Here is a 14,249-nt window from a genome sequence, read left to right as displayed (position 1 = left end):
GTTCCATCATACCCACTTGCCGTCTTAACTTTGAACTTTCGACTCGCCTTGTTCTAAACAAGTTAAACAATTGTTATAATCCCATTCAGAATTTCAAATTCGTCCTTTACTTACACATGTTTTTTTCATCACGTTCGTTCCAGTTGAATGATGGAGATCACACAAAATCATAGATCGCAGATCTATGATTCGTCAAATCAAGGCGAAAATTTCGAGATATATATAGTTTTTATTTTTTAAATTTAAGGCGCGTCAACAACTGAGGTAAATGGCGCTCAGAAATTTTTTTAGTACACTGCCGCACAATTGTCTCGTTTGAGATAACAATGACTATCATTGGAAATTGAGCTGCAAGGACTCGTTGGAAGATCAATGCTTGTAGTTAGATTGGACCCTTGATCTTCGGGCGCTAACGTCTGAGCTAATCCCTTCACATGTAGGATTACATGTATAATGTAGCGGTGCAGAACCATTCACCAAAGTGAATTTTCAAGTATCGCTTAACAGAAAATATTTTATTCATCAGAATTCACTGAGCTGCAAAAGAAGAGTACAAGTAGATCGGTTAAATTTAAAAAGAATTTGTTGCCCTCTAGCGTTTAGAGTGAAACTCTGTGATTTTTGCTCATCACACCCCGCGCTGACCTTCCATTTACAAAAAACAAACTTTACTTACCAGCAATAATCTGAGCGAATGTTTATTTACTAGTTGGATTCCTAGAAAACTGATGTAAGTGCTTCAAAAGTGTCTATTTGTCTATGAATTACGGCTTTGGGGAGGGGGGAGTGTGCAGGTTGATAGTGGTTATGTAAGGGTGACTAATAAATTACTTTTTTATTTCCTTAAATGTTATTTCTTTAACTTCAATATTTTAGAATTTAAATTATATTTTGCAACACCGCAGTGGAGGCTTTTAATTCCACTGATACCCCAGTGGATTCTATTTACGACGGTACCAGCAATGCTTTCAAGTTTATTCTTTGTTATGTCAGAGGTATGACGTTTACATTTAAACATTTTATTATTTTAATGTATGAGATTACAGAAATGAATTCTTATTTCAGAAGGATCCAAAAACTGCAGGAATGCCAGGGACAATTGGATTTTTAAATGGCATCCAATTTTCGAGGACTGTTAGTTTTAAGCTATTAATTTACAGAATAATGAGCACAATTTTTATGCTTATGGGCTGTCTTGTGGCAGGTAAAGTAAGTATGAACCTTATCAATTTCATGTCAATGGTATTTACTGTTTACGATTTTTCTTTCATTTGAATTAATTAATTATTAGAACTGAATTTGACAGATAAAATAATTATGAACTATTTCAGTCAATGGGTTTACTAAGAAAAAATAATTTAAGTTTTGTCTTGACTATAAATGTTTATATCCTAAATGATTTTTTTTATTATTTACACTTTTTTTTTTAATTACAAACATATATTGGGGGGTCTTGTAGGGTTAGCCCTATACCGCTGCTATCCTCTCGATTCTTCTATACCAGTGTTTCCCAACCTTTTTTGTGTCATGCCCCACCTTAAACCTTCCTAAAATTTTTATGCCCCCCTATGTAACATACATAATTTTTAATAACATTAAAAAATTGATTCGTTCACTTAAGAAACATAAATGATAGGTTCTAGGAAGAAATCACTATGAAATTGTTAACAAAACATAGTAAGTAAAATTTCAAAACATATAATGGAGAACTGAAATTCAAATTCCAAATAATTTTAATACAGATTTTTCTATATCAATTTATTATTTTAATTTAGTGAGATCCTTGCGCTTGATGCTTGCTGCACAGAGATTTTATGTTAGGTTCCAATTTGGTTAGCTGCAGTCTCAAGTCTCCACGTTGTGTTATATCCAGCCGATTTCTTTTTTTTACCAGTAAATCATTTACAGCACTAAATCCACATTCAGCTAAAATTGAAGATGGAAACGGTAGCAATAGTTTTCTTGCACATTTGGTTGAATTTAGGTATTTGATTTCTGTTTCCTCACAAAGCCATCCATCGCTCCTTTTATATGAAATAAAGTTTTAACTGACTCATCATTTTGCAATTCTGCGAGTTCTTCTTGATACTGCATATTTGATATGCAGCGATGGGCCAATTAAGTGCCAACAACTGCGCTGTTTAGCGAGTTTTTAAAACGTCCGGGGTTCCCCGCGGCAGACTGCACGCTCCGCGGTGAACCCCGGACGAAGTTTACTTGACGACGCCAATCACCCAGTTGATATTTTGGTCTCGTCAAACGGAATTTTACCTAATAATTATTTACCGCAATTATTTAAGAATTTGCTTTTTTGTTAAATTTGGCACCGATATCTAGCATTGCATTTAAATGGCCCGGAGCGAAAGGGTTAAAGTCGTGTCGAGTCCATTTTCGAATTGCCCCCCTGGGGGGCGTGGGCCCCACGTTGGGAAACACCGTTCTATACTGTACCGTACCATTTCTTTTTGGAACAGATATATTCAGTAGTGCTATTTTACGCATAAATAAACTCCATCAGAGTAATTCAATCAGGAGGAAGATGATTTTTGTTCTTATATCGTAGATGTAAAGTGTCAATATATTTTATAAATTTGTCAATGTCTAAAATATACTCATGGACAAAATTAGCGCACCACTCAGTTTTTGTTTAGTTAAAATTAAATAAATCATCTTCCGCTTTTGTTTTGGTGAACTATTGATTTCTGGGTATTAGTGTAAACATAAACCATGAATAATCATGTGTGATCTGAATCAGTAAACATATTCTACATTTTATCTGGAGTGCTATGTATTCATAATATTTAGAAATGATTACGTCACTATAAGTAATATTTATAAGTAAACAGTAACAAACTGAAAAATATTGAACAGTTTCTGTAGTAGAAGATGATCACTAATGATTTAATGATTTTGTGTACTTCTTATACTAAAAAAAATATTTCTATTCTGTTAATCAAACTCATTGTTCTAACTTTATGTTTATAAACAATAAAATTACAAACACTTACATATGTTGGGAAGTTTCTATGATCCGAACTGAAATTGTTGGCAGATGGGTCGGTAGGACAGTTGTTTAAGGGTTGATCGTCAAAAAACTGCAAGAAAAAGCGTAACGTTGAAAAACACCCAACTTTGACATTTTTTTTCTCTTTTTCTACAAAAGATAAAATTCCCAAATTTTCTTTATAATATAGAGCAAATCCTCCTTTATATTTGTAATTTTTTTTGCAACAACCTAGATCCAATAGATTTTGAAAAAAAAAGTTGCTGAAAATGAGCAAAAACGGCATTTTCAAAAATTGTTCTTGTTCTTCTTGTTACCTTTTTTGTAAACTGCGTAGCGCCTGAACGCGTGAACCGATTTTCATGAATGAGGTGTCATTCGATTCGGAATTTTATGTAGATGTGCCTTTTGGGGGTCTCGAAGCTATACATCGAATGGGAGAGGAGTTAGTCCCATGTATATAAGGCCCCATATAAAATTATTATTACTAATAACTCTGTCAGTCTTAGCTCGATTTTGATAAAATTTGGCAGGATGAAAGTGTTAGAGCTCCCCTACGTACCATTAAAGCGACGTTCTGCTCTTACACCTATTAAGGAGAAGTATGGCAATCGTTTCAAATTATCACCGCGGGGACCTATTTTCATGAATGAATGGTCATTTCGAAATTTTAGATAGATTGCATTTTAGAAGTCTTGATGCTGTGCATCATAAGGAGGGGAGTTTGTCCCACGCAGGTCAGGCCCTCTCTAAAACTATTATTACTAATCTTTCTACAACGATTAGTCCGATCTTGCGAAAATTTAGCACGAAGAAGCGGTTGAAGCTTCCCTACGTGGTTGTAAAGTGCTATCATGCTCTTACTCCTACTAAGAGGAAGTTCTGCAATCGTTCAAATAATCGACGTACGAACTGATTTAAATGAATGAATTGTCTTTCAATTTGAAATTTTAGATATTTTATTCTATAAATCATCCAAGTGTGCTTCGTTTTGTCCTAGTTTTTCTGTTGCTAAATTTTTAACTTCGCTAAATTTCTTATGTATTTTGTAGATTTAGGTGGTGTTCAGTTAATATAATTATTTTTTATTTTTTTTATTTTTTTTTTTTTTGCGCATCGACTGCTAAGGTCATTAGCGCCCCTAATCGTTTTTAGCTTCTCTTTACTTTTATCCACTCGAGCTGGGTCGGCACGCGTCACCTTCGGGCTTCCACATACTGCACCTTGCATAGCAAGGTAGGGTGGAGCCCGGGTATGTTTGAGTATATATCCCACCCATCCCCTCTTGTCAATCGATCCAGTCGACGAGGGGGAGAGTGGGATATATTCGTGCCTTCCCTTATCTACACAAACTAAAGATATCAAGATATCAAGACCAAAAGTGTTTTATTAACAAATGTAACTAATTACTAGACCTAACCTACCATAAGGAGGCTATTTCCTTAGAACTATGATAATGTGCAGTACTTTTAACAAATTTTCCTGCACATTCTAAAATAAACTTAGTCTAAAATTATTAACCTAGAGGGGTTGAAATACTTTTATAAAATTTCTTTCAACCCCGGACTGTGATCTATCCTAAACATTCATACAACTTTCTTGCTAATAAATACTTTTACTCAAATAAATACATTCATGCCAATAAATTCATTCACGCCAATAAATACATTCACGCCAATAAATACATTCACGCCGATAAATACATTCACACTAATAAATACATTCACGCCAATAAATACATTCACGCTAATAAATACATTCACGCTAATAAACACAATCGCACCACAAGGGGAAAGTACTCGATATTCCTTTCCCCTTTAAAAGAACTAAACTATAAACTAACCTAAATTTTACAATATAAATTAATATGTTTTAAATATATAAATAGCCTCCTTATGTAAGGAGAACCCTCTTCAAGAATCGCGCGCTTGTCATGTGGCAGGCCTGCTCTTTCTCTTTGGCTACGCAGTGCCTGACACCCTTCCAACACGTGCGACACTGTCAGCCTTTCTCGGCATCGGGGGCACCTCGGCCTTCTTTCGGCGATTAGGAGGTATCCATGTGTCACACGTGTATGTCCAATCCTTAGCCTTGTCAAAATCACAGATTCGTGCCGCGGGTAGTTCTCGACTGTAGCATTCCAAACACGTGGTTTTATTTCTTTTAATTTTTCGTTTGTGCGGTCCCACTGCCCTTGCCATTTATTTCTCATTATAAGTTTCATATATACTTTTAGGTCAGTGGGACGCACAGGGATGACTTCATCTGTAGTTGTAGAGGCGGCGCGTTTGGCCGCCTCGTCCGCTTGTTCATTACCGGACACACCAATGTGGCCCGGGACCCAAGCGAACGTCACCCTTTGACCACGTAAAAACAACTCAGATAAATAATGGCAAATTTTGGAGACCAATGGGTCCGTCGAGAACTTATCCCGGAGAGCCATGACTGCACTTAGTGAGTCAGTTAACACCAACGCTTTATTGTAATTTTTGTCCATGATTAGCTTTAGGGCCTGGCATATAGCATACAACTCGGCTGTATACACCGATGCATAATGAGGGAGTGTCCAACAAAGGGTAACTCCCTCTGTGTACACAGCGCTACCCACACCGTTGCCCATCTTCGACCCGTCCGTAAAGACAGGTCGGGAGTCATGGTAAAAATTCATCATTTCTAATAACTTTTGTCTATAGACAACGGGGGGAGTTTCTTCTTTTTTGTGGATTGCCAGGTCCATGCGGACATTTGCAGAGGGCAATAGCCAGGGAGGGTCAGGAGCAAAACCCCAATTCAAAACCTCTCCTAACTCAATGCCCTCCGCTGCTAAAATTTCCTTTGTCCGGACCCCGAGGGGCCTCGTCCGCGTGCGTTGGTGTCGAAATTCCATATCATGTGGGCTCTCAAATATGGCGGGGTACAAGGTATGAGACCGTTTCCCTCATATTCCGGCTGCGTAGGTCAGGGTGAGTTGTTCTCTCCTGAGCTGGGGTGGCAACATCCCTGACTCTACGTAGAGGCTTTGTAACGGACTGGTTCGGAAGGCGCCTGTAAATAATCTAATTCCTTCATTATAAATTCTATCTAGTAGTTTCAGGCGTGACTTGCGCGCAGAGCTATAAACTGGGGCTCCATATTCTAATTTTGAACGGGTGAGTGTAATGAAAATACGTTTTAAAATTTCCCGCTCCGTCCCCCACTTATAGCTTCCTAGAAATTTTATTATGTCGAGGGTTCTCCTTGATTTTTTGCTTGTGTAGTCGATGTGATCCTGCCAGGATAACTTAGTATCGAAAATGAGGCCTAGGAAACGAACGTTGGGTTTGTACTGAATGGGTGTGCCTTCCAAGTATAACATTGGAGCATTATGCTCATGTCTTAATCGACAAAAGTGTAGGCACACCGTTTTAGTTCTAGAGAACTTAAACCCGTTCCTTTTGGCCTCATCAGCCACTCTCTCTATCGCCTGTTGTAGGAGTACATTAACCTCGGCTAAGTCCTTGCCTGCTAAATAAATGGCGAGGTCATCAACATACAATGATATTTTTAGGGGATCTCCTACAACTTCGGCTAGACAGTTGACCGCTATCGTGAAGAGTGTAACACTTAGAACCGATCCCTGTGGTATTCCATTTTCCAGATGGTACTGGTCTGAGTGTACTGACCCCAGACGAACTCGAAACCTTCTTGACTCCAAAAATCCGCGAAGGAATTTTAGTAATTTCCCTCTCAGACCCCATTCGTGACACTTCCGCAGAATCGCATACCTCCACGTTGTATCATAAGCCTTCTCGAGGTCAAAAAACACGGCCAGCACGTGCTCTCTACGCATAAATGCATTTTGCACGTAGACCTCTAGGTGGCTCACTTGATCCAACGTGGAACGATATCTGCGAAATCCCGCTTGATGCTGGCTGTAAAGTCCTCTAGTTTCTAATACGTAGACTAATCTATAATTTATTATAGATTCGAGGACCTTACTCAAGCAAGTGGTCAACGAAATGGGTCTGTAACTGGAGGGATCGCTAGGGTCTTTTCCTTCTTTAGGGATCGGTATGACAATTGCTTCCCGCCAACCATCAGGATATTGGCCGGTCTCCCATATAGTATTATATAACTGGAGAAGGCCTTCTTTCGCAATTGCATTCAAATTTCGAATCATAGCATATGGGATTCCGTCCACACCTGGGGCAGAATCTCTACATTTCTTTAAAGTATTTTCTAATTCATGTATGGTTAGCGGTTCATTGTAAGTTTCACTGATAGCGGTTTCAAAGTCGAGTGGCTGTTGCTCCACGTTACCTTTTCGCCGGAGGAATTCTGCCGAGTAACTTTGTGAACTAGAAACTTGAGCAAAGTAACCAGCTAAGGACTCAGCTACCTCTCGCGGCTCGGTAACGACGACATCATTGACTTTTAATATTGGTATCGACGGGGTTTTACGTCCGCCAGAGAGAGTTTTTATTTTACTCCACACCTCCTTCAAAGTCGTTGATGTGGAAATCTTCGACACATAGGAGGTGAGACTTGCCCTTTTTGATTCATTAATTATACGCCTCTCTCTGGCTCTCAGTCTTTTAAAGTTTATTAGATTTTCATCCGTCGGATACCTCTTGAATCTATTTAAGGCCTGCTTTGTAGCTGCTATGGCGTTTTTGCATTCTGGGGTCCACCATGGGACGGGGGTTCGTAGGACTCTCCCGCCAGCTCTCGGAATGGAACCACCAGATGCCTCTTCCAGGGCCTTGACAAACAGCTCGCTATCCAGAGTGGTATTTCCTGTAGGGGGTGGTATAACCACTCTGGCGGCATAAGCAGGCCAATTTGCCTTGTTGATGTCGTATCTCCGTGGAATTACAAAGTCGGATCTGAGTAGAGAGGATTTGGCGGTTCTGGCGCACCTAAAATACAAAATGGCGGTCATCCCCTCCCCTCCCACCCCCCTCCCCCAACCCTACCCCCACCCCTCCTTATTGACCAATCATCGATTTCGACGAGGGTTTAAGCCACGCCCCCTACCCCCACCCCACCTTATTGACCAATCATCGAACTCGACGAGGGTTTTAGGCCACGCCCCTTCCCCCACCCCACCCTTTTAATCGACCAATCAGCTAATTCGATGACACCCCTTTTACCCCCACTCCTACCCCCACCCTTCTTAATAGACCAATCAGCGTATTCGACGACATCCCTTTACCCCCACCCAAGCCCTACTACTATCACATGACACCTACCTTTACCCCCACCACCTCTAGGTCGTCGTATTCGTTGGCCTCTTAAGCTCCTCCTACAAGATGGCGGCTCTTCCAACAGCTGTAGTACACAAGATGGCCGACCTCGTACCAGCTGATGACCACAAGATGGCGGACCTCATACCTCCACCCCCCTCGCCCATTGATAGACAGGAGGGTGAATTTTTTTTTTAATTATTTTTACTTACCTGGGATTCGATCCTACAACCTTCGTACTGATAGACACGTCATCTGCACCAGTCGGCCACAGTGGTAGTCTCGCTTACTCTAGTGTTGAATGTTCTCTTATGTTTTAACTTGGAATTATTTTTTTAAAAATCTAACCCCCCTTACCAAGAATTTTTTTTTTTATTTATATTACCCCCACTATCACAAAAATATTCAACTTAAATAAAAATGGATAACCTCACTTTAGGTAATAGAAAAAATTATTTACTTACCCCCTCCACCTGGACTGCTTCCGCTGCTGATGACGCGACCTACACTCACTGAAAACTAAACCCGAACTGACACTTGGACTGCGATACTAGCATTAACCCCCCACCACAATTACGTCACACTCTAACTAGCCAATAGAATTGCATCTTTTTTTCCAACTGATTGCCTCTCTGGACAGGTCTCTGTAGCAAGCCCCCCCCTTCCCTTCCTATAGTCTCAATAGGATGACACGTATGATTAGCTGAACATGCTCCAACAAGTCTGGACATGTAGCCAGCTGCCTCTTTCGCTTTAACCGTTTTTTTGTTATTATGAAGTTAAAAGTAAATTGAACTTTGAACTTTCATATATCTTATTATTTCAGTTTACCAACTATACAAACCTGTATGAACATATCATCGGTGTAGTCTCAATATGTGTGATTACCTGAACATGCTCCAACAAGTCTGGACATGTAGCCAGCTGCCTCTTTCGCTTTAACCGTTTTTTTTTGTTATTATGAAGTTAAAAGTAAATTGAACTTTGAACTTTTTAATAAAATATAAATAAGTTTTAATTTCCTTTTTTTTATTTATCACATAATTTGTATATGGCTTAATATTGCTCAACTTGCACCTTAACCCCATAAAACTTTCCTGTAATTTTAAGTGTAAAAAGGAAAAATACGAATGAGCAAACATTAATTAAAACATTTTATTTTTATTTAACGGAAGTATACAAGTAAAATAATAACATTTATTTCACAGTATAAATTTATTTCAGTTTACCAACTATACAAACCTGTATGATCATATCATCGGTGTAGTCTCAATATGTGTGATTACCTGAACATGCTCCAACAAGTCTGGACATGTAGCCAGCTGCCTCTTTCCCTTTAACCGTTTTTTTTTTTTTTGTTCTTATTATTTTTGTTTACCAACTATACAAACCTGTATGAACATATCGTTATAGTCTCAATAGGATGACACGTATGATTGGCTGAACATGCTCCAACAAGTCGGGACATGTAGCCAGCTGCCTCTTTCGCTTTAACCGTTTTTTTTTTTGTTATTATGAAGTTAAAAGTAAATTGAACTTTGAACTTATTAATAAAATATAAATAAGTTTTAATTAACTTTTCTTTATTTATAAGTGTATAAAGTAAAAATAAGAATGAACAAACATTAATTAAAACATTTTATTTTTATTTAACGGAAGTATACAAGTAAAATAATAACATTTATTTCACAGTATAAATTTTATTTAAATTCTATGTCATATCTTCCATTATTAAAGCCTTTGTACATTATTAACAGTTTTTTCTTTGATTGTTGGTAATCTTCCACCATTTCATCAGTTATCACTGCCGCAAATCTGCGTGGAAGGAAGATCCTCGTTGGGTAGTCCATTGTCGGGCCAATATAATGTAAATGGGCAACGATGGCATCTCCAAATTTAGTGTTGATTCTTTCGAATTGCTTCACTTCGTATGAGTATCCGGTTCTTAGATCTGATAATTTGCCAATGCCCGCAGACCTTGTATTCACATCATTCAAAAAGCTTGCCAACTTAGACATCTGAAAGAAGAATATTATATGAAAGTATCACATCATGATCAATATATTGTTTCAATAAAAAAAGTATTATTACTTACCTTTGAAGTATGAAGTTAACCTCTCGAGCTGTGGGCAACGAATGACGAATTACCTTAGAAGCTTCACTACTTTACCGTTACGGATGTCCCCCCCCACTCTATGACGTCACTTATAGTTAGCCAATAGAATTGCGTGCTTGTTTTCTCTCTCTCTCTTGCAAGTGTCTCTCTCTCTCTATAATGTGAATCATACCTCCCACCTTTGATGCAGGACTCAACCTGTCCGTTAACTTCATATATGTTTCTTAGAAAAAACAATATTTTTAAAACTGAACTTTGCCCTTATTAGCTTTTATTGCTTTATAAATAATAAAACTTTGAATGTTTTGGAGACTTAAAAACTTACTTTTTAAAAAATGTTAACACGCTTGCACAACATGTTTGAACAGGCAAGTAAAAAATAATGATGACTTTTTTTTTAACTAAATAAATTTTGTATATGCGCCCCTCTTAGTTCGGCTTCCGCCTTAAGCTTCCTCACCACGTCAAGGTGGAGGTCATCGAGGAAGATTGTTTTTTTGTTTTTTTTGTTTTATTTTTTTTTTATTTTTTTAAATAATTTTATAATAATAAAAGGAATAATTGAAAAATAAAGCAATAATTTAACTTCAATACATTTATTGAAATAAAACTTAAAAAGATACATATCTACAGAAAAATATAAAAACTTAAAAATCAACTTCAAATACAAATAAAATATTTAATTTCTAATTAGTACATTAAAGTGAAATAAATAAGAAATGTTTTGCTATCGAATCAGATTATTTTAATGGTTGTTGGAATTTTAGCTGCCTTGCATCAATCGCATTCATACATTGTACAGAATCTGCACAAATCCATTCATGGTTTACGGGGATTTTACACCCCGCCAGTGACCAACATTCAGGTTTGTGTGCAACTCAATGCATTCGCCAGTGACCACATTCGTTCTTCAAGGCAAAAATATTTCCGTCTCATTCCAACCAAATTTACTGTTGAGCCAGCAATTGATGGCTTTAATTCGATATTGCGTACATTTCTCTTTACAAGTATTGTGTATAATACACTGATTTCCTGCTGTTTCTAATGAATCAAGTTTTGGACAGTCGTAATCTTCTAAATTAATTACACAACAACTGTACAGATTTTGCAAAAGAAATCTTTTCTTTTCATAACCCTTAACAAACACAAATTTATAGTTACAATCAATAAACTTGAAAATATCTCTAATCATTTCATATTCAATATCCCCATCATTCCACTTAATTTTATGATAATAATTTTCTAACCAATAATTGGTTCTTCTACTTTTTTCACATTGTTTATGTTGGACAGGTGGCTTGAATATCCAGTGTCTGACTGATTGAAAATTATAGTCTAATAGAGAAAGCTCTTTAATAATATAACCTCCTACACTGTCTACAAAGCACTGGAAGTCAGCTATCAGCACGCCTGTCTGAGCCATACTGAACACTGAACTAGCTCTTCAAGCCTTCTTATACCATACGACGTACAATACCTGTTAGAGGATTATATTCTACCACCCTGTCGTGAATAATAAGGCAATAAGCAGTGGTGTTGGGCGGGAACATTTCTTTTGATTCAAATTCCAATCTAACATCTACCGGGCCACATTTAATAGATTCACACTGTTTAGAACAATCTATTACAATTAAAGGTGTTTTCTCTTTAAAATTTTGTAAAGAACTTAGAGGATAGAGTTGTTCTCCATAATATGACATTTGAAAGGAAGCATACATATGATATAGAATGGCAAAACGGTTAGAGGAAAAATCTACATTCAAATCACCGTATGGGAAAGCTTTACAATTAAGATAAAGTTTTACATTTGAAATAGAACAGTGGTCAAAGTGACTAGCGTTGCTTTCCACATTATTAGCACGTCCGGTCTGAAAAGCTAGAATGATATATCGGGGCTTTTCCATTTGACTAGAAGTCTTTACTGACCAGATTTGCCTCTGAGTGGCCGGCAACAAAGGGTAATCATAGAGTTCCCAACTTCTAAAACTTAGAGCAAATACCTTAGCAGATTTAAGATGACGCATAAGAGCCAATCTCTGATGTTCGTTGACTGTTACATAGGGCAGCATCCAGCAAAGCTTCACCATTTCAATTTTACACCTCTCCACCGCTTGTTCTTCATTCAATCTGTTGAATTTATAGGCATTTCCATCTTGTCTGCTTCTAACAAGTATCAATTCTTGTTTAACATTAATCACAATTTTCTGGTAATCTTCACAAAATCCCAGCAGCGATGATAGCGGAATGCATAAATTAAAACATCCTTCCGCTGAAGTGATGTTGAGAGCATCGCTTTGAGGATAGCACCAGCCCCAGTTTGTAATATACTGGCAGCCTGCCTTAAGCGAAACCAACCCTTTAAGTGTACAAGCTATTCCTGGGTTTTTTACTCGATCTATTTCAACTCCACTTAGTTCGTATCTTATTTCATCAAATAGAAATGCAAAAGCATTATTGGTCAATTTGGATGAAACAGGAACTGCAGAGCCGTCTTCCTTTAAAAACTTGCCTTCCAAGTAGAGCAAACTTTGACTGGGTAGCGTATATAGATCTTGATGTTGTACACTAATGCGTATTTCATCGCCTGGCAGTAGTTTTGAAGAAGCATATGGGTGATGGGAATGCAATTCTATGCACTCGATTGAATTGTCAAACTGACATTTCTCTTCCAAATCTAAGACTTCCATGATGACGATAGAACGTAGTAACCTGCAGACTGAAGAAATCGAATACTACTGTTGGTCAGCGATGTTCGCTCGGCAACTGTTCTCACTGGAATGATGCTCTTTTTCTCCGCAACTGTCCTTTTATCGCCTCTTCTAAAGTCTAACCCCATCTCCGTCTAGTGATCAAATGGCCAACTTCAGTTGTGAGCCTCTCTTTTATAAGACATCCAGCAGGAAGAGTAGACAAAGCTGGCCGCAGTTGTTAGTGCCAACTTTCTGATACTGCTTCCTGTTCCATGAAATTCGACTTCCCTTTACATATCGGACAAATTCAGCAGGGGGATTGGCACCACTGCTATCGAAGAATTGAACATATTCTCCTCTCTTCTTGTAACAAACCCAGTGAGTACCACTGCCAACACTGCTATCCAAATTAAAAAGGCTCGTTCATTTTTCCAAGGTTTCTTTGGAAATTCATCAATCATGAATACTCCTCTGAAATGAGGAATTTTATTTGATTTCGCCAACTTAATTAGATCAAAATTACTTAACCGCAGGCGAGGTAGCGTATCCAGCATTCGTTTAGCTTTTCCACTCAGTTTTGAAGATTTGCCACCCATTCGTCTAGGAGTGGGGATGATTCTCTTCTTTTTCTTCTTATCTTTAGCACGTCTCATGATAAACTAAAACGTTGTTAGTTGTTTCTGGCTTTATATATGAACATTTTTAACATTCTCCCAACTGTTGTGTGAATTATCTAAGCCCAACCATTTCACCAAAATTCTATCACCTTTCCGTTTAATAACCTTCTCCACTAGGTAACTGTCGGGATGTTTGGCCAGCTGCAGTTCCTCTTGATAGAAACCTCCAGCAATCATTTGCCCCTTATAATCTTTCAGATGATAGGTGATCGGTATGGTATTTTTCACTTCAGCAACTTTAAATATTTCTGTAGACCATGAAGGGCAGTAGCCTTTAGCAAATTGAGCTTTATATTTGGATATGCGTACATGATCACCAGCTTTGAACTTGGGAATGTTGGCGTTTTTCAAAGTTTTCTTCGCATATACTTCACGTAACAGCTGTTCTTCTATTTCTTTTCCCCGTACTGAAGCCGGTGCCATTTTGATCGTTCTGTGTTTAGTGTTATTATATTTACTCACTAGCGAGAGTTGATGGTGAACTTTCATACAGTAAAGACGTCTTTTAGTTAGCTCTTGCTTTATTGGTTAATTTAC

General features: G+C 37.9%; 1 protein-coding gene across 6 annotated transcripts in view; it reads left to right on the top strand.

Annotated features, from left to right (window-relative positions):
* Window positions 1-14,249, top strand: part of LOC141449348 (H(+)/Cl(-) exchange transporter 7-like) — a 122,610-nt gene that overhangs the window by 6,681 nt on the left and 101,680 nt on the right. For 5 of the 6 annotated variants that reach the window (XM_074118707.1, XM_074118708.1, XM_074118706.1 and 2 more), the window contains exons 4-5: window positions 877-995; window positions 1,066-1,209. In XM_074118707.1, coding sequence (XP_073974808.1) covers window positions 877-995; window positions 1,066-1,209 — 263 coding nt within the window. The remainder of the gene's footprint in view (window positions 1-876; window positions 996-1,065; window positions 1,210-14,249) is intronic. The other variant, XM_074118709.1, reaches the window with a different exon arrangement.

This window comes from Rhodnius prolixus, unplaced genomic scaffold (assembly GCF_049639745.1).
Source record: "Rhodnius prolixus isolate KJV_2025 unplaced genomic scaffold, Rpr scaffold_2, whole genome shotgun sequence".
NCBI lineage: Eukaryota > Metazoa > Arthropoda > Insecta > Hemiptera > Reduviidae > Rhodnius > Rhodnius prolixus.
This window is presented reverse-complemented; position numbering and strand designations above follow the sequence as displayed.